The sequence below is a fragment of the Xenopus tropicalis genome, chromosome 9 (genome assembly GCF_000004195.4).
Source record: "Xenopus tropicalis strain Nigerian chromosome 9, UCB_Xtro_10.0, whole genome shotgun sequence".
In the NCBI taxonomy this organism is placed as follows: domain Eukaryota; kingdom Metazoa; phylum Chordata; class Amphibia; order Anura; family Pipidae; genus Xenopus; species Xenopus tropicalis.
In genome coordinates this window covers 5,243,947-5,265,590 of record NC_030685.2, presented here as the reverse complement: position 1 = coordinate 5,265,590, position 21,644 = coordinate 5,243,947, and the positions used below count along the sequence as shown (strand labels likewise).

The following is a 21,644-nucleotide window of genomic DNA, read 5'->3' as shown; positions in this document are numbered from 1 at the left end:
CAGGCAGTGTGCTCCCTCTGTGCCCCAGCTTCCTGTATAGGGTTGTGCAGCAGGCTACACCGACCCCCTACCTACTCACCCAGGCAGTGTGCTCCCCCCTGTGCCCCAGCTTCCTGTTTGTGCAGCAGGCTACACCAACCCCCTAACTACTCACCCAAGCAGTGTGCTCCCTCTGTGCCCCAGCTTCCTGTATGGGGTTGTGCAGCAGGCTACACCGACCCCCTACCTACTCACCCAGGCAGTGTGCTCCCCCTGTGCCCCAGCTTCCTGTTTGTGCAGCAGGCTACACCAACCCCCTAACTACTCACCCAGGCAGTGTGCTCCCTCTGTGCCCCAGCTTCCTGTATGGGGTTGTGCAGCAGGCTACACTGATCCCCTACCTACTCACCCAGGCAGTGTGCTCCCCCTGTGCCCCAGCTCCTGTTTGTGCAGCAGGCTACACCGACCCCCTACCTACTCACCCAGGCAGTGTGCTCCCCCTGTGCCCCAGCTTCCTGTTTGTGCAGCAGGCTACACCAACCCCCTAACTACTCACCCAAGCAGTGTGCTCCCTCTGTGCCCCAGCTTCCTGTTTGTGCAGCAGGTTACACCGACCCCCTACCTACTTACCCAGGCAGTGTGCTCCCTCTGTGCCCCAGCTTCCTGTTTGTGTAGCAGGCTACACCGACCCCCTAACTACTCACCCAGGCAGTGTGCTCCCTCTGTGCCCCAGCTTCCTGTTTGTGTTTGTGCAGCAGGTTACACCGACCCCCTACCTACTCACCCAGGCAGTGTGCTCCCTCTGTGCCCCAGCTTCCTGTTTGTGTTTGTGCAGCAGGTTACACCGACCCCCTACCTACTTACCCAGGCAGTGTGCTCCCCCTGTGCCCCAGCTGCCTGTTTGTGTTTGTGCAGCAGGTTACACCGACCCCCTACCTACTTACCCAGGCACTGTGCTCCCCCTGTGCCCCAGCTTCCTGTTCGTGTAGCAGGCTACACCGACCCCCTACCTACTCACCCAGGCAGTGTGCTCCCTCTGTGCCCCAGCTTCCTGTTCATGTAGCAGGTTACACCGACCCCCTACCTACTTACCCAGGCAGTGTGCTCCCCCTGTGCCCCAGCTTCCTGTTCGTGTAGCAGGCTACACCGACCCCCTACCTACTCACCCAGGCAGTGTGCTCCCTCTGTGCCCCAGCTTCCTGTTTGTGTTTGTGCAGCAGGCTACACCGACCCCCTACCTACTCACCCAGGCAGTGTGCTCCCTCTGTGCCCCAGCTTCCTGTTTGTGTTTGTGCAGCAGGTTACACCGACCCCCTACCTACTTACCCAGGCAGTGTGCTCCCCCTGTGCCCCAGCTTCCTGTTTGTGCAGCAGGCTACACCGACCCCCTACCTACTCACCCAGGCAGTGTGCTCCCCCTGTGCCCCAGCTTCCTGTTCGTGTAGCAGGCTACACCGACCCCCTACCTACTCACCCAGGCAGTGTGCTCCCTCTGTGCCCCAGCTTCCTGTTTGTGTTTGTGCAGCAGGTTACACCGACCCCCTACCTACTCACCCAGGCAGTGTGCTCCCTCTGTGCCCCAGCTTCCTGTTTGTGTTTGTGCAGCAGGTTACACCGACCCCCTTCCTACTTACCCAGGCAGTGTGCTCCCCCTGTGCCCCAGCTTCCTGTTTGTGCAGCAGGTTACACCGACCCCCTACCTACTTACCCAGGCAGTGTGCTCCCCCTGTGCCCCAGCTTCCTGTTCGTGTAGCAGGCTACACCGACCCCCTACCTACTCACCCAGGCAGTGTGCTCCCTCTGTGCCCCAGCTTCCTGTTTGTGTTTGTGCAGCAGGCTACACCGACCCCCTACCTACTCACCCAGGCAGTGTGCTCCCCCTGTGCCCCAGCTTCCTGTTTGTGTAGCAGGCTACACCGACCCCCTACCTACTCACCCAAGCAGTGTGCTCCCCCTGTGCCCCAGCTTCCTGTTTGTGCAGCAGGCTACACCGACCCCCTACCTACTCACCCAAGCAGTGTGCTCCCTCAGGTAACATCCTTTATACTCAATAGTGTTTGGGTGTCGCAGCTTCTGGAGGAACTTCACTTCCTTTATGATGTCCTGCCATTTCTGTTGGGCAGAGAGACAGAGGGTTCAGAGAAGGAGAATACTTCCGTTAGCCGCAAATTATTTTCCGCTGCTTTGCGCACCCACCTCATTAGATTGCTTCCCGCTGTAGGACATCTTCTTAATGGCCACAACCTCATTGTTACGGATATCTCTGGCCTGGGAGAGAGAAAAGGAGAGAACAAGGGCGGGGGGTCAGCAATGGAGAGATAAGGCCACAGAAGAAAATATGTGAGAGCAGCCATATTGCTTGCTCTGCCTAAATGCAGGCAGAACCACCATGCTGAACGCTTATACTCACAAAGTACACTGCTCCGAAGCTGCCATGTCCAATTTCCCGAAGGTCAGTGAAAAGCTTCTCGGGGTCATCTTTGAAAAAGAGCTCAGCAACCTCTGGGTCCTTCAGGCTTCCGGCCCGAGCGTTGGACGGCATGACGAGGCCCAGAGGGACCCCCCCGCGGGACAGCGCCACCACTCCCTGCGTATGGGGGACCACCCAAGGCTGTGGATAGGAAAAGGGCAAGGTTAAGGGCTGGGAGTAAAGACACCACCCGATGAGCACAGATACATTCTGAGGAACCTACTCAATGTACAGATACGCGGCTGCCGGGACTCCGGACAGGTACGCGGCTGCCGGGACTCCGGACAGGTACGCGGCTGCCGGGACTCCGGACAGGTACGCGGCTGCCGGGACTCCGGACAGGTACGCGGCTGTAAAGTGCCCAAAATGCCATTTATTTACCTTCCTAACCCCACCCCAAACCAGCCTGGTGTGTATATTGGACTAAATGGGGAGGGGTAACAGAGCAGTTTTATTGCCACCCATATTTCTTTCAGACATACATTTATATTTGGGTGCATTTCCCCTTTATATTACAGCATCTCCGCCCCCCCAGGCTCCAGTCTCCCTTGTTACACAGCTTGGATTACAGACAAAGCCTCACCAGGGGGTGTGCAGCCTAACCCAAAGGGCCAGTGTTCATGGGAAAGCCCCACAATGCACTGCTGTATCAAACCCAACTCCCAGCAGGAATAAAGAGTCAGACTCACACTGCAACAGAGCACTTTTTAGCACTTCCCCCTCCCATGGGAAGTGCTGGGCGGGGCTATCACAGGGATTAACCTCTTGTTCTGATTCTTCCCCCTCCCATGGGAAGTGCTGGGCGGGGCTATCACAGGGATTAACCACTTGTTCTGATTCTTTCCCCTCCCATGGGAAGTGCTGGGCGGGGCTATCACAGGGATTAACCACTTGTTCTGATTCTTTCCCCCTCCCATGGGAACTGCTGGGCGGGGCTATCACAGGGATTAACCTCTTGTTCTGATTCTTCCCCCTCCCATGGGAACTGCTGGGCGGGGCTATCACAGGGATTAACCACTTGTTCTGATTCTTTCCCCTCCCATGGGAACTGCTGGGCGGGGCTATCACAGGGATTAACCTCTTGTTCTGAATCTGTCCCCTCCCATGGGAACTGCTGGGCGGGGCTATCACAGGGATTAACCTCTTGTTCTGAATCTGTCCCCTCCCATGGGAACTGCTGGGCGGGGCTATCACAGGGATTAACCTCTTGTTCTGAATCTGTCCCCTCCCATGGGAACTGCTGGGCGGGGCTATCACAGGGATTAACCTCTTGTTCTGAATCTGTCCCCTCCCATGGGAACTGCTGGGCGGGGCTATCACAGGGATTAACCTCTTGTTCTGAATCTGTCCCCTCCCATGGGAACTGCTGGGCGGGGCTATCACAGGGATTAACCTCTTGTTCTGAATCTGTCCCCTCCCATGGGAACTGCTGGGCAGGGGTATCACAGGGATTAACCTCTTGTTCTGAATCTGTCCCCTCCCATGGGAACTGCTGGGCGGGGCTATCACAGGGATTAACCTCTTGTTCTGAATCTGTCCCCTCCCATGGGAACTGCTGGGCAGGGGTATCACAGGGATTAACCTCTTGTTCTGAATCTGTCCCCTCCTATGGGAACTGCTGGGCGGGGCTATCACAGGAATTATCCTAATTTAATTTTCCACAATGTATATTGAAATAATGTGACCTGTAGCAGACACAACCTTGAGGGGGCTGGGGGCAATTAACTGCATGTTCCAGTACCACTGCAATTACACAGCACTGCGGCCGAGATCAGACTCACAGGCCGGTAACTGCCAGACTCATCCATCCACGCTTTGCTAACCCAGTATCATTCCCAAATGGAAAAGTTCTCTGCCCCAAATTTCAAGCTATTAACACATGACTGAAATGTTAAACTATTGATACCTAAATAATACAGAGTCTTCATGTCCCAGCATGCTCTGCAAGGCTAGCAATTTTATAAATCAGTCCCCTGGCAACCATAGGCTTCACGCATTCGCGGCAGCCCCCCACTTTCTCAAAGCTACACAGTCATAAGAACCCTAACGACTTTTTAAACCCCACCCCTAAAGGCATTAACCCTTGCTATAACTTCTGTTAAATATCCACAATGAATGGATCCATACAACTCGTTTAGCTGTAGGCAAATACACATTTCTTGTAACAATACAAATGAATAATACATAATATAGAATAATAATAATATACAAAAACATGTGTATTTATACAGGGGCATAAAAGCCCCGATCACAAATAGCAGGAAATATCCCATTGGCCAAAAGTGTCGATTGTCTTAAGATGGTAAATCCAAAATGCTCCTCTCTCAGACTCCCTCCCTTTCTTATATTACTGTATATTTTGGTTTATCAATAATCTGTAACATCACATTAGTTTTGTGATTGTCCCCCCCCACATGTAGCCCTCGCCCAACAACATCTGCCCCAGCTGAGCCCCAAACACATATGGGCCAGAGAGCAGGGAGCAGCAGAAAGGTTTGGGGCGGGAGGTACCATGTGCCTAAAGTAAAGGGCCGACGTTCCCGGGAAGAGATGTAGTTCAATATGAGAAAATAAAGGAACTAAAACAGAGGGAAAATGGGTCAAAATTAAATCATATTAGAAAATAGATAAAATAATTGTGGAAAAATAAAGCAGCACAACCAACTATCAAGCATCCCTCCGTTAGCTCTTACCCTGCAGAGCATCCCTCCGACAACTCTTAACCTGCAGAGAATCCCTCCGTCAACTCTTACCCTGCAGAGCATCCCTCCGTCAACTCTTACCCTGCAGAGCATCCCTCCGTCAACTCTTACCCTGCAGAGCATCCCTCCGTCAACTCTTAACCTGCAGAGCATCCCTCCGTCAACTCTTACCCTGCAGAGCATCCCTCCGTCAACTCTTACCCTGCAGAGCATCCCTCCGTCAACTCTTACCCTGCAGAGCATCCCTCCGTCAACTCTTACCCTGCAGAGCATCCCTTCCTCAACTCTTACCCTGCACAGCATCCCTCCGTCAACTCTTACCCTGCAGAGCATCCCTCCGTCAACTCTTACCCTGCACAGCATCCCTCCCTCAACTCTTACCCTGCTGAGCATCCCTCCGTCAGGGACTGATGGGAATGGGATAGGGACCTTACTGGGGCAGGGACTGATGGGAATGGGATAGGGACCTTACTGGGGCAGGCACTGATGGGAATGGGATAGGGACCTTACTGGGGCAGGGACTGATGGGAATGGGATAGGGACCTTACTGGGGCAGGGACTGATGGGGATGGGATAGGGGACCTCACTGGGGCAGAGACTGATGGGGATGGGATAGGGACCCTACTAGGGCAGGGACTGATGGGGATGGGATAGGGACCCTACTGGGGCAGGGACTGATGGGAATGGGATAGGGACCTTACTGGGGCAGGGACTGAAGGGAATGGGATAGGGGACCTCACTGGGGCAGAGACTGATGGGGATGGGATAGGGACCCTACTAGGGCAGGGACTGATGGGGATGGGATAGGGACCCTACTGGGGCAGGGACTGATGGGAATGGGATAGGGACCTTACTGGGGCAGGGACTGAAGGGAATGGGATAGGGACCTTACTGGGGCAGGGACTGATGGGGATGGGATAGGGACCTTACTGGGGCAGGGACTGATGGGAATGGGATAGGGACCTTACTGGGGCAGGGACTGATGGGAATGGGATAGGGACCTTACTGGGGCAGGGACTGATGGGGATGGGATAGGGACCTTACTGGGACAGGGACTGATGGGGATGGGATAGGGACCCTACTGGGGCAGGGACTGATGGGGATGGGATAGGGACCCTACTGGGGCAGGGACTGATGGGGATGGGATAGGGACTGATGGGGATGGGATAGGGACCTTACTGGGGCAGGGACTGATGGGAATGGGATAGGGACCTTACTGGGGCAGGGATTGATGGGAATGGGATAGGGACCCTACTGGGGCAGGGACTGATGGGGATGGGATAGGGACCTTACTGGGGCAGGGACTGATGGGGATGGGATAGGGACCTTACTGGGGCAGGCACTGATGGGAATGGGATAGGGACCTTACTGGGGCAGGGACTGATGGGGATGGGATAGGGACCTTACTGGGGCAGGCACTGATGGGGATGGGATAGGGACCTTACTGGGGCAGGCACGGATGGGAATGGGATAGGGACCTTACTGGGGCAGGGACTGATGGGGATGGGATAGGAACCTTACTGGGGCAGGCACTGATGGGGATGGGATAGGGACCTTACTGGGGCAGGCACGGATGGGAATGGGATAGGGACCTTACTGGGGCAGGGACTGATGGGGATGGGATAGGGACCTTACTGGGGCAGGGACTGATGGGGATGGGATAGGGACCTTACTGGGGCAGGGACTGATGGGGATGGGATAGGGACCTTACTGGGGCAGGGACTGATGGGAATGGGATAGGGACCTTACTGGGGCGGGGACTGATGGGAATGGGATAGGGACCTTACTGGGGCAGGCACGGATGGGAATGGGATAGGGACCTTACTGGGGCAGGGACTGATGGGGATGGGATAGGAACCTTACTGGGGCAGGCACTGATGGGGATGGGATAGGGACCTTACTGGGGCAGGCACGGATGGGAATGGGATAGGGACCTTACTGGGGCAGGGACTGATGGGGATGGGATAGGGACCTTACTGGGGCAGGGACTGATGGGGATGGGATAGGGACCTTACTGGGGCAGGGACTGATGGGGATGGGATAGGGACCTTACTGGGGCAGGGACTGATGGGAATGGGATAGGGACCGATGGGAATGGGATAGGGACCTTACTGGGGCAGGGACTGATGGGGATGGGATAGGGACCTTACTGGGGCAGGGACTGATGGGGATGGGATAGGGACCTTACTGGGGCAGGGACTGATGGGGATGGGATAGGGACCTTACTGGGGCAGGGACTGATGGGAATGGGATAGGGACCTTACTGGGGCAGGGACTGGTGGGAATGGGATAGGGACCTTACTGGGGCAGGGACTGATGGGAATGGGATAGGGACCTTACTGGGGCAGGGACTGATGGGGATGGGATAGGGACCTTACTGGGGCAGGGACTGATGGGGATGGGATAGGGACCTTACTGGGGCAGGGACTGATGGGGATGGGATAGGGACCTTACTGGGGCAGGCACGGATGGGAATGGGATAGGGACCTTACTGGGGCAGGGACTGATGGGGATGGGATAGGGACCTTACTGGGGCAGGCACTGATGGGAATGGGATAGGGACCTTACTGGGGCAGGGTCTGATGGGGATGGGATAGGGACCTTACTGGGGCAGGGACTGATGGGAATGGGATAGGGACCTTACTGGGGCGGGGACTGATGGGGATGGGATAGGGACCTTACTGGGGCAGGGACTGATGGGAATGGGATAGGGACCTTACTGGGGCGGGGACTGATGGGGATGGGATAGGGACCTTACTGGGGCAGGGACTGATGGGGATGGGATAGGGACCTTACTGGGGCAGGGACTGATGGGGATGGGATAGGGACCTTACTGGGGCAGGGACTGATGGGAATGGGATAGGGACCTTACTGGGGCAGGGACTGATGGGGATGGGATAGGGACCTTACTGGGGCAGGGACTGATGGGGATGGGATAGGGACCTTACTGGGGCAGGGACTGATGGGAATGGGATAGGGACCTTACTGGGGCAGGGACTGATGGGGATGGGATAGGGACCTTACTGGGGCAGGGACTGATGGGAATGGGATAGGGACCTTACTGGGGCAGGGACTGATGGGAATGGGATAGGGACCTTACTGGGGCAGGGACTGATGGGGATGGGATAGGGACCTTACTGGGGCAGGGACTGATGGGGTGACACACACTATAAAATAAACAGTAAGAATAATAATAATAATTACCCAGGCCCAGAGAGTGTCAGACCTTCAGAACATCCCTCCATTACTCTGATCCAGTAACAGAGCTGCAAAGCCATACTCCCTAACCTGCTCCAGATCCGCCGAGTACTACTCCTTTAGCCCAGACTAGTGCCCGAGCAGCGGAACATTATCCCAGTACCAAGGGCTGCACAGAATTACCCCGGTACCCTCTTTAACCCCTGAGCTGCCACAGAGAGCAGTTGTGCACAAGGAGGTGAGAGACTAAGAATTCTCAGAGATTTCAAGTCCCGCCCCCTCTGCTGACAGCCCTAGTTACAGCTCTTTCATTGGCTCCAGCTGGAGGGCAAAGGAATCATGCCCCAACCACCGCCTCCGACCCACAGTCTGCCTCACACCACATTGCCACTTACGGCTCTGCCAACCAGCAGCTCGAGAGTTACCTGCAATTCAGCTTCTTTACCCATGTGGTAATGTCCCTTCTATTCCTTCATAGCCCAGTACCCATCAGAAGTGCTCCCTCCTGCACCCATACACCTACCTACACCTACATACAGCATCCCCCCCCCTCCCCTGCACTCAAACCTCATGCGCAAAGCTGGCACCGCCCTCTCTCCCTTCTGTACCGCTACCCCTCCTGCCATTGCCCTCTCTCCCTTCTGTACCGCTACCCCTCCTGCCATTGCCCTCTCTCCCTTCTGTACCGCTACCCCTCCTGCCATTGCCCTCTCTCCCTTCTGTACCGCTACCCCTCCTGCCATTGCCCTCTCTCCCTTCTGTACCGCTACCCCTCCTGCCATTGCCCTCTCTCCCTTCTGTACCGCTACCCCTCCTGCCATTGCCCTCTCTCCCTTCTGTACCGCTACCCTCCTGCCATTGCCCTCTCTCCCTTCTGTACCGCTACCCTCCTGCCATTGCCCTCTCTCCCTTCTGTACCGCTACCCTTCCTGCCATTGCCCTCTCTCCCTTCTGTACCGCTACCCTCCTGCCATTGCCCTCTCTCCCTTCTGTACTGCTACCCTCCTGCCATTGCCCTCTCTCCCTTCTGTACCGCTACCCTCCTGCCATTGCCCTCTCTCCCTTCTGTACCGCTACCCTTCCTGCCATTGCCCTCTCTCCCTTCTGTACCGCTACCCTCCTGCCATTGCCCTCTCTCCCTTCTGTACCGCTACCCTCCTGCCATTTCCCTTCTCTCCCTTCTGTACCGCTACCCCTCCTGCCATTGCCCTCTCTCCCTTCTGCACCGTTACCCTCCTGCCATTGCCCTCTCTCCCTTCTGTACCACTACCCTCCTGCCATTGCCCTCTCTCCCTTCTGTACCGCTACCCTTCCTGCCATTGCCCTCTCTCCCTTCTGTACCGCTACCCTCCTGCCATTGCCCTCTCTCCCTTCTGTACCGCTACCCTCCTGCCATTTCCCTTCTCTCCCTTCTGTACCGCTACCCCTCCTGCCATTGCCCTCTCTCCCTTCTGCACCGTTACCCTCCTGCCATTGCCCTCTCTCCCTTCTGCACCGCTACCCCTCCTGCCATTGCCCTCTCTCCCTTCTGCACCGTTACCCTCCTGCCATTGCCCTCTCTCCCTTCTGCACCGCTACCCCTCCTGCCATTGCCCTCTCTCCCTTCTGCACCGTTACCCTCCTGCCATTGCCCTCTCTCCCTTCTGCACCGCTACCCCTCCTGCCATTGCCCTCTCTCCCTTCTGCACCGCTACCCCTCCTGCCATTGCCCTCTCTCCCTTCTGCACCGCTACCCCTCCTGCTATTGCCCTCTCTCCCTTCTGTACCGCTACCCTCCTGCCATTGCCCTCTCTCACTTCTGTACCGCTACCCTCCTAACATTGCCCTCTCTCCCTTCTGCAACGCTACCCCTCCTGCCTTTGCCCTCTCTCCCTTCTGTACCGATACCCCTCCTACCATTGCCCTCTCTCCCTTCTGCACCGATACCCCTCCTGCCATTGCCCTCTCTCGCTTCTGCACCGCTACCCTCCTGCCATTGCCCTCTCTCCCTTCTGTATCGCTACCCCTCCTGCCATTGCCCTCTCTCCCTTCTGTATCGCTACCCCTCCTGCCATTGCCCTCTCTTTCTACGCCACTATCCATAATGGCACTGCCCTCTCTCCCTTCTACACCACTATCCATAATGGCACTGCCCTCTCTCCCTTCTACACCACTATCCATAATGGCACTGCCCTCTCTCCCTTCTACACCACTATCCATAATGGCACTGCCCTCTCTCCCTTCTACACCACTATCCATAATGGCACTGCCCTCTCTCCCTTCTGTACACCTATCCATAATGGCACTGCCCACACTCCATTCTGCACCACTATCCATAATGGCACTGCCCACTCTCCATTCTGCACCACTATCCATAATGGCACTGCCCTCTCTCCCTTCTGTACCCCTATCGATAATGGCACTGCCCTCTCTGCCTTCAGTACCACTATTCATAATGGCACTGCCCTCTCTCCCTTCTGTACCCCTATTCATAATGGCACTGCCCTCTCTCCATTCTGCACCACTATCCATAATGGCACTGCCCTCTCTCCCTTCTACACCACTATTCATAATGGCACTGCCCTCTCTCCCTTCTGTACCCCTATTCATAATGGCACTGCCCTCTCTCCCTTCTGTACCCCTATTCATAATGGCACTGCCCTCTCTCCATTCTGCACCACTATCCATAATGGCACTGCCCTCTCTCCCTTCTACACCACTATCCATAATGGCACTGCCCTCTCTCCCTTCTACACCACTATCCATAATGGCACTGCCCTCTCTCCCTTCTACACACTATCCATAATGGCACTGCCCTCTCTCCCTTCTACACCACTATCCATAATGGCACTGCCCTCTCTCCCTTCTACACCACTAGCCATAATGGAACTGCCCTCTCTCCATTCTGTACCACTATCCATAATGGCACTGCCCTCTCTCCCTTCTGTACCACTATCCATAATGGCACTGCCCTCTCTCCCTTCTACACCACTATCCATAATGGCACTGCCCTCTCTCCATTCTGTACCACTAGCCATAATGGCACTGCCCTCTCTCCCTTCTACACCACTATCCATAATGGCACTGCCCTCTCTCCCTTCTACACCACTATCCATAATGGCACTGCCCTCTCTCCCTTCTACACCACTATCCATAATGGCACTGCCCTCTCTCCCTTCTGTACACCTATCCATAATGGCACTGCCCACACTCCATTCTGCACCACTATCCATAATGGCACTGCCCACTCTCCATTCTGCACCACTATCCATAATGGCACTGCCCTCTCTCCCTTCTGTACCCCTATCGATTATGGCACTGCCCTCTCTGCCTTCAGTACCACTATTCATAATGGCACTGCCCTCTCTCCCTTCTGTACCCCTATTCATAATGGCACTGCCCTCTCTCCATTCTGCACCACTATCCATAATGGCACTGCCCTCTCTCCCTTCTACACCACTATCCATAATGGCACTGCCCTCTCTCCCTTCTGTACCCCTATTCATAATGGCACTGCCCTCTCTCCCTTCTGTACCCCTATTCATAATGGCACTGCCCTCTCTCCATTCTGCACCACTATCCATAATGGCACTGCCCTCTCTCCCTTCTACACCACTATCCATAATGGCACTGCCCTCTCTCCCTTCTACACCACTATCCATAATGGCACTGCCCTCTCTCCCTTCTACACCACTATCCATAATGGCACTGCCCTCTCTCCCTTCTACACCACTAGCCATAATGGAACTGCCCTCTCTCCATTCTACACCACTATCCATAATGGCACTGCCCTCTCTCCCTTCTACACCACTATCCATAATGGCACTGCCCTCTCTCCCTTCTACACCACTATCCATAATGGCACTGCCCTCTCTCCCTTCTACACCACTATCCATAATGGCACTGCCCTCTCTCCCTTCTACACCACTATCCATAATGGCACTGCCCTCTCTCCCTTCTACACCACTATCCATAATGGCACTGCCCTCTCTCCCTTCTACACCACTATCCATAATGGCACTGCCCTCTCTCCCTTCTACACCACTATCCATAATGGCACTGCCCTCTCTCCCTTCTACACCACTATCCATAATGGCACTGCCCTCTCTCCCTTCTACACCACTAGCCATAATGGAACTGCCCTCTCTCCATTCTGTACCACTATCCATAATGGCACTGCCCTCTCTCCCTTCTGTACCACTATCCATAATGGCACTGCCCTCTCTCCCTTCTACACCACTATCCATAATGGCACTGCCCTCTCTCCATTCTGTACCACTAGCCATAATGGCACTGCCCTCTCTCCCTTCTACACCACTATCCATAATGGCACTGCCCTCTCTCCCTTCTACACCACTATCCATAATGGCACTGCCCGCTCTCCCTTCTGTACCCCTATCCATAATGGCACTGCCCTCTCTCCCTTCTACACCACTATCCATAATTGCACTGCCCTCTCTCCCTTCTGTACCCCTATCCATAATGGCACTGCCATCTCTCCCTTCTGTACCCCTATCCATAATGGCACTGCCCTCTCTCCCTTCTGTACCCCTATCCATAATGGCACTACCCTCTCTCCCTTCTGTACCCCTATCCATAATGGCACTGCCCTCTCTCCCTTCTGTACCCCTATCCATAATGGCACTGCCCTCTCTCCCTTCTGTTTCCCTATCTGTAATGACATTTCCCTTGCTCCCTTGTGCACCCCATCTCTTCTAACAGTCATTTATTTTCTGCTTGCCACCCACTCCTGGCACTACTCAATCTTAATTCTGCAGCCCATGCTTATCGGCACTGACCGCTCCCCATTATGTATTGTTATGCTTCCTGACACTGCCCTTTCTGCCATCTGCAACTCTGGCACTGGGTCATCTCACCCATCTATGCCACTATCCATAATGGCACTACCCTCTCCCCTTATCTTTCCCTATACATATTGGTACTGCCCTCCGTTTCCCTTCTGTACCCCTATCCATAATGGTGCTGTGCCCTCTCTCCATTCTGCAGACTAAGCCATAAGGGTACTGTGCCCTCTCTCCATTCTGCAGACTAAGCCATAATGGTACTGTGCCCCCTCTTCATTCCATTGACTAAGTCAAAATGGTACTGTGCCCTCTCTCCATTCTGCAGACTAAGCCATAAGGGTAGAGTGCCCTCTCTCCATTCTGCAGACTAAGCCATAAGGGTAGAGTGCCCTCTCTCCATTCTGCAGACTAAGCCATAAGGGTAGAGTGCCCTCTCTCCATTCTGCAGACTAAGCCATAAGGGTAGAGTGCCCTCTCTCCATTCTGCAGACTAAGCCATAAGGGTAGAGTGCCCTCTCTCCATTCTGCAGACTAAGCCATAAGGGTAGAGTGCCCTCTCTCCATTCTGCAGACTAAGCCATAAGGGTAGAGTGCCCTCTCTCCATTCTGCAGTCTAAGCCATAAGGGTACTGTGCCCTCTCTCCATTCTGTAGACTAAGCCATAATGGTACTGTGCCCTCTCTCCATTCTGTAGACTAAGCCATAATGGTACTGTGCCCTCTCTCCATCCTGCAGACTAAGCCATAAGGGTACTGTGCCCTCTCTCCATTCTGCAGACTAAGCCATAAGGGTACTGTGCCCTTTCTCCATTCTGCAGACTAAGCCATAAGGGTACTGTGCCCTCTCTCCATTCTGCAGACTAAGCCATAAGGGTACTGTGCCCTCTCTCCATTCTGCAGACTAAGCCATAAGGGTACTGTGCCCTCTCTCCATTCTGCAGACTAAGCCATAAGGGTAGAGTGCCCTCTCTCCATTCTGCAGACTAAGCCATAAGGGTAGAGTGCCCTCTCTCCATTCTGCAGACTAAGCCATAAGGGTAGAGTGCCCTCTCTCCATTCTGCAGACTAAGCCATAAGGGTAGAGTGCCCTCTCTCCATTCTGCAGACTAAGCCATAAGGGTAGAGTGCCCTCTCTCCATTCTGCAGACTAAGCCATAAGGGTAGAGTGCCCTCTCTCCATTCTGCAGACTAAGCCATAAGGGTAGAGTGCCCTCTCTCCATTCTGCAGACTAAGCCATAAGGGTAGAGTGCCCTCTCTCCATTCTGCAGACTAAGCCATAAGGGTAGAGTGCCCTCTCTCCATTCTGCAGACTAAGCCATAATGGTACTGTGCCCTCTCTCCATTCTGTAGACTAAGCCATAAGGGTAGAGTGCCCTCTCTCCATTCTGCAGACTAAGCCATAAGGGTAGAGTGCCCTCTCTCCATTCTGCAGACTAAGCCATAATGGTACTGTGCCCTCTCTCCATTCTGTTCCTCTATCAATACTGGCACTGCCCTCTATTCTGTACCCCTACCCATAATGGCATTGCCATCTCTACCTTTTACAATCCATCTCTTTTGGAACTGTCCTCTTTTTCTGCAAACCTTCCACTCCTGGCATTGGCCAATCTCTATTCTACAGCCCATTACATACATTATGTCACCCATTCCCCCAAACCCTTCTGGTGCTGCCTCTCTCTCCTGGTATGTGAAGCCCCAATCTCCTTCTCTGCCAGCTCTTGATGCCCCTTCCTACGCCACCCTTCATACCCAGGCCCAAACAGCAGAACCACAGGCCCAGTGCCCAGGCCCAAACAGTGGAACCACAGGCCCAGTGCCCAGGCCCAGACAGTAGAACCAGAGGCCTAGTACCCAGACCACAGCCAGTAGAACAACAGGCCCAGTACCAGGCCACAGCCAGTAGAATCACAGGCCCAGTAGACAGGCCGAAACAGTAGAACCACATGCCCAGAACCCAGACAGAAGAACCATTGGCCCAGTACCCAGGCTGTAGAACCACAGGCCTGTTACCCCCACTGCAGAACCACAGGTTGTAGACAGCAGAACCACAGGCCTGTTACCCACACCACAGACAGTAGAACCACAGGCCTGGTACCCAGGCTGCAGACAGTAGAACCACAGGCCCGGTACCCAGGCTGCAGACAGTAGAACCAAAGGCCCAGTACCCAGGCTGCAGACAGTAGAACCACAAACCCAGTTTCAAGGCCACAGACAGCAGAACCACAAACCCAGTACCCAGGCCGCAGACAGCAGAACCACAAACCCAGTACCCAGGCCGCAGAGAGCAGAACCACAGGCCCAGTAGCCAGGCCACAGACAGTAGAACCACAGGCCCAGTACCCTCACCACAGAACCACAAGCCCAGTAACCAGTTAGAGCACAGCAACGTATCAGATGTTTGCTGTTCTAGTAAATACTTGCTGCTGATTGGCTTTCCCCTTTAACTGCAATTTAACCCCCACCCACGTGCCACATAACAGTAAAACTAATGGGGCCTATACTGCACCCCCCTCCCCTTGTAATAGAGTTGGTACATGTACCATAGCAGGCACTACTGGAACCCACTTACCCCATATACCCCCCCTCACACTTTCTTACCTGCACCCCATTGTTACATGGCTGCTGCACACATGCAGCGGATTCCTGGCTTTAGAGCCCAGGGCCCTTGGGGTACCCATGAACACTGCACTCTATTCCAGCAGCCTATTAGGGGTGAAGCGGCCATTGTGCTAATTGAGCAACACCATATGGTGGGCTTCATCTATTTACTCGACAACCCTGCACAGCTGTTCCTATTAGTGCCCTGACTCTAATAGCATTGCTATAGTGCTACAGGCTGTAGTTCAGCAACATCATAACGGCTGACTGACTTCTATAGGGCAACCATGCTGATACCTGGCAATATATATATATATATAGCCACGTATGGCAAGTACTGTATAACAGATCCCACGCTCCTTGGCCAGGAACACAAAGGGCCCTAATTACAAGCGCCCAATCCCGGGCCAGTGTGTGCCCAATGCCAATCTGCCCCATCCCAATGAAGTAACAAATACAAACAATACAGTGTATAACCAAGGAACCAGCAGGTAACTCTCCATGCCCTCATACACAGGGCACCGACTCAAGCAGCCACTGGCTGCGGGTTAGCCCCGCCCCCTCCCTAAACCACATGCTCCTCCCCTTATGAGCAGCCATATTGTTGCTCTGGTGCAGCCAACGAGCAGATCATTTATACATTTACATATATATGTTCAGTTGCACCAGGCTGGGGGCACATGGGGCATTTTCACAACCAGTGGAATATTTTGTTTGCAGGAGACCTTTTAAAGGGGAACTCCACCCAAAAAACATCATTCTAACGTCCCAATGCCCATGCATTCCTCATCCTCCCCAGTGTTAGAGTTACGGCTCAATGCAATCGCCCAGGGCGCGTTGGTTGTTTATATTTTCTGCACTGCTGCTTGCGACTCCTGAGGAATGTAGCTTTCAACGTCAATGCAATGTACAAATAAGGAATAAATGGATATTGGGGAGTCGCTTAGATTTCCATTTTCTTTCAGTAAACACAAAAAAAGGTTCTTTTACATGGAAATGAAATATTTTCCCCTGTATGGAGTTCCTGGGCCTTCCAGCCTCAGAACATAAGTCCTATGGGAGTTGTTCCCACATAGGCTGTACCCCAAAAACCTGCCCCCCCCTGGTGGCAACAAGGAAGTGAGGAAGGTCTGTACCAAAATGAGGGGGTGGGACTAGACCACTGTTGAAAGATTATAGGGGGGTACTAATTGCTGACAGTTAGTTTGAGGGGGTGGGGTGAGTGCAGTTCCCAGGGGGATATCACTAATATCACATATAGTACAGCATTGGCTCCTGGGCCCCGGCACAAATGTCATTGGCCGTTTCTCATGGGGCCCCCCAGCCATTGCCCCCCCCCCCCCCATTCCCCTAACGCCTATAGAGACACCCAGGCCGAGCCCCGGGCATATTTAGGAAACGTGACCAGAGCCCTCACCAGCAACGCCTGGACTACAACTCCCACAATCTTTATTAACAGCCCGATTGTGAGTGGATGCCGGGAGTTGTGGTCAGACCACAGCGGGAGGGGGCAACGGGCGAGTAAAAGCACGGATGCGATTGGAAAACAGGGGTATTAAAAGCAAATATGCAGCGGTCACAGCGAAACCCCTACGCTGCCCCTTACTAACCCCCAGTTAGGGAAATGGTCACCTGGTAAGTGCCCTTCCCGTCCCGGCGGAGGGAGACAGTAGGGTGGGGGCCCGGACTCACCTCTTTATCGGCTGCGGCGGATCCGCCGCCAGCTCGGGTCTGCATTCACTGACGCCATTACGCGTGACGTAGGGGTGCGTTCCAGCTGATCGCCTTCCCAGCCGCCATCCTTGGCGTGTGACGTAGTGCGTTCCAAAGCCGGCCCCGCCCACGCAGCTCTCTCAGGCGAAAGGATAGAGAGGGGATGTGGGGTATCCGACGCGCTTTCGTCACACGTTAAGAAGAAGCCAAAATGGCGACAATGTGGGGTGAATGGGGAGAGTTTATGGGTGTTTGCAAGAAGAGACGTCTGGTAGATAGTTTTTCTGGTTAGGCTGACCGTCCTTAGAGCTTCTGCCGTCAATAAATGTTTTATAGAAACTGTAATAACAAGTTACTAGTGAGTTTATGTGAAAATTAGGCAACCTTTTCCTTGGGCACTCATGTAACCCCATATAAAAACTCTTGCTGCCTATAAGAGGGTATGTAGCTTCAAAAAATATATTTTGCCCACAAAAAAGGTATAGTTATGGGCAGTAATAATTCCAGAGTTCCCTTATGGCAGTGCCTGTTTGCATGTAATGCGTCAGGTTGCAAAGGAGCATGTATTGCACCATTGCATGGGCAGCTGTGCAACAAAACATACACAAAAGCTGGCCATTATTGTACCTCATTACTGGGCCTGTAATGATTGGTACCAGGTTATTAGAGTTATACTGGCTATTAGCAGCCTGCACCTTAGACTGTAAGCTCTATGGGCAGGAACCTCCCTCCTACTGTGTAACATACCACATGGCACTTAATCTCTCTGTATTTTTTACTTATTGTGTTTATTATAACACTGTATTTTGGCCAAAAAAAGCTTTAGTTATGGCCAGAAATAATTCCAGAGTTCCCTTGTGTCAGTGCCTCTGTGCATGTAATGCGTCAGGTTGCAAAAGAGCATGTATTGCCCCATTGCATGGGCAGCTGTGCAACAAAACATACACTAAAGGTGGCCATACACTTTAAGATCCGCTCGCTTGGCGAGGTGGCCAAGCAAGCGGATCTTCTCCCAATATCCCCACCTACGGGTGGGTGAATTTAGGCTAATTCGGTCATTTGGCCCTGGGGCCAAACAATCAAATTATAATGGCGGCAATGGGCCCAGTTGGATAGTTGACCACATCAATGAGCCGACGCGGTCCCCAATTCGACTACATTTTTTAACCTGCCCAATCGATATCTTCCCAATTTCAGGCCAGATATTGGTCAGGCAGGCCTGTCGTTAGTGCCCCTACACGGGCCGATAAGATGACAAATTGGTCTAAGGAACTGATATCAGCAACTACAATCGGCCCGTGTATGGGGACCTTTAGAACTTGCACTTGGCTGGAGAATAGGGGTGTTGGTATCAGGCTGGACTGACAATCTGTGGATCCCGGGAAATGCCGGGGGGTTGCTGTAGGATACAGTCACTATTGGGCCTCTGTACCGGAGATGCCAGGGCCTGGTGTGAATGCCAGTCTGGAGCTGGTTGGTACAGTAGCCATGGTGCTGCTGTGCAGGTCTGACTGTACATAAGTAAGAAAAGATATTTCTATTATCATGAATGTATCTGTCGGCTGTTTCCCCAGAGTGGCCGCTGAGTAACGTCCTGCTGTGTGCGAGAGCCATTTGGTACAATAGGAAGCGGCTGAAAGGCACAGCAGGGAGTTCTCTGGCAGAACAGGAAGCCGGTAGAACAGAGCGCTGCTTCCCCAACAACATTCCTTTCACAGATTTTCACATTTCTTAAAGAAGCCGGCACAGAGGTTCTGCTGGGGAGTCTCCCCTTTCCTTCCAATAGAGAATGTAATGTCTTTCATTGTACAGAGAGCTGTAATGATAATATTAGGGGGCTGCTTTACCTTATGCTGCAGCTCAGTATATTACTGTTTACTACTTACCTTACTCACCCTCCTGATTGCCCTGCTTCCTTTGTCCCCCAAATCCCTCCCTTTAAACAGTGTATTTAGGGCCCCATTAGAAATCATGGTGCTGCATACTATGATATGAAGTAGATGTACTAGCCACCCAACCTATGCATATATTTATTCCCTCCCTTTTAGAATGTCAGCTCTAACCTGTAACTCTAACCCATTTTTTGAGAATTGTTTATAGGTACATGCTAACTGTCCTGTCTTGTACCCCTCTATTCTGCAAAGTGCTGCGTAAATTGATGGCGCTATATAAATAATAATAATAATATTTAGCAACTCAGCACTGGGGCTATTTACAGCTGATCAAGTCTATGCCATGGGCACCTAGTCACTTTCTTTTCATAGTCAACTCACCAAAATCTCATCTCATATGTCATTATTCAGATTGCCAGTGTCCCCCCCAATCAACTGCCAGCCACCAGGCCAGTGCCAGGCATATGCAATAGAGTTTACATACTGTACATGCAAAGGCTCTGCTTCCAGATTTAGCTAGGTACCCAGTTGTGAGAACATTGGTAATAATTCTTTATATATATATATATATGCACCCATGGGTTGCCCCATAACTACCGCCCTAGGCACAGGCCCATGGGTGCCTATATATAAATATGACCCTGCAGTGTCGGACTGGCCCACCAGGATACCAGGAATACTCCCGGTGGGCCCAGGTGTCAGTGGGCCCAGGTGTCAGTGGCCTTCCTGCTCCTGAGCATTAGGCCTGCTTTATGGTCATTCCCTATTTCTGTATGGGATAAAGAGGAGAAATAGATGGAAGAATAGATGCTAGCATGTAAATAAAAGAGACTGGGAGAATAAAGAGGTTGGGTGAGGAAAGGAGAAAAATAATCTAGAAAGTGGGCCTAGGGTCCAAGGTTTTCTGGTGGGCCCCTGGCTTCCCAGTCCGACACTGTGACCGTGCCTGTAGACAAGAGCAGCTGGTTCTTCTGCCTGCCCCTACTTATTGCCCTGAGCTCTGCTTTAGCTGATTTTAACCCTCTCAAAAATAAAAACCTCACTTGTTGACCCTTCAATTGAATGTCCCCCAGCAACTCAATCATGCTTCAAAAGAATGCCCCCTATCTGTGCATAACCCCATTACTGGGCCTGTAATTATTGGTACCATTACACTGGCTATAACCAGCCTACACCTTAACTCCCATTCTGTTGTCTTGCCTACATCTTAGACTGTAAGCTCTATGGGCAGGGACCTCCTTCCTACTGTGTCTCATACCCCATGGCACTTAATCTCTTTGTATTTATACTTATTTATTGTGTTTATTATAACACTTGCCCTCCCTGTGTGTCATTGTGTATATTGTAAGATTGTACAGCGCTGTGTGTCCATGTAGCACTTTATAAATAAAGTTATACATACATCTTGTACCCTTCCCATCCCATCTCAGTTACAATCCCGAATTCAGGATTTGGTTCGGTATTCAGCCCAAATCTTTCACAAAGAATTTGGGCTGAATCCTGAAACAGTGGATTGGGAGTATCCCTAGTTTGTAACCTGTAGGACAGCCATGACATGCCCTGAGCCTGGGGGGGGTGCTTGAGCCAACAGCGCTGCTATGGGACTCAGTCAGTTTCTGATACATTTCCCTAGCTTGCTCCCTAACCCTTCCCTCCTCTCAGCATCATGCCGTGCAGCTGCCTCTCCCCGTGTATAATCAGCCGGCAGTTACAGCTGGAACCAGGGCTACGTTCCATGGCCACATCGCCGCACAGCTGGCAGTTGCACAGGAGCCAACACCCTTTCTTATGGTCGGATTTTGCCCATCCCTGACCTAAATATACATCCCTTGCTTCACTGCCGCCGGAATGTAGTCAGGGCAAATGGGTAAAATTAGCACCCAGCCCACAGCACTGCTGCCCGGCGTTAGGTGTAACCTGCTCATTTAGCTTCCATTAACTAATCCACCAAACCCACAACATGGAGAGTGTAACGTTAGTACATACGCTCCCTAATAAATCCCAGCAGGCAGCGGTTCCGCCCTGTATCTGGGCTGGGGTTACGGGATTTACAGCTTGGCTCCTTTCCTTATGGGAAACATATGGGCTGTGTGTACATAACTAGTGCTATGGCCCCGCCATCTTCCCTGTGCTACAGCAGCACCAACCCTGTCATCTGTATATATAATATATACACACGGGAATACAGGGGCTCTCAGTGTCTGGCAGCTGCTGCAAAGGCTCTTGGGATGTTAGCATGTACGCATGTAAGCATAACTCTGTATGGGGCAACTGGTTCAAATATAACTCTGTATGGGGCAATTGATTC

General features: G+C 52.9%; 1 protein-coding gene across 6 annotated transcripts in view; it reads right to left on the bottom strand.

Moving 5' to 3' along the window:
• taok2 (TAO kinase 2) overlaps positions 1-17,565 on the bottom strand; it is a 35,882-nt gene extending 18,317 nt beyond the window's left edge. The window contains exons 1-4 of one of the 6 annotated variants that reach the window (XM_031892744.1): positions 17,364-17,565; positions 2,390-2,590; positions 2,176-2,247; positions 1,990-2,091 (exon numbers count right to left, since the gene is read on the bottom strand). In XM_031892744.1, the coding sequence (XP_031748604.1) occupies positions 1,990-2,091; positions 2,176-2,247; positions 2,390-2,590; positions 17,364-17,468 (480 nt within the window). In that variant the 5' untranslated portion in view covers positions 17,469-17,565. 6 annotated transcript variants of the gene reach the window in all.
• Positions 17,566-21,644: the final 4,079 nt, after the last annotated feature.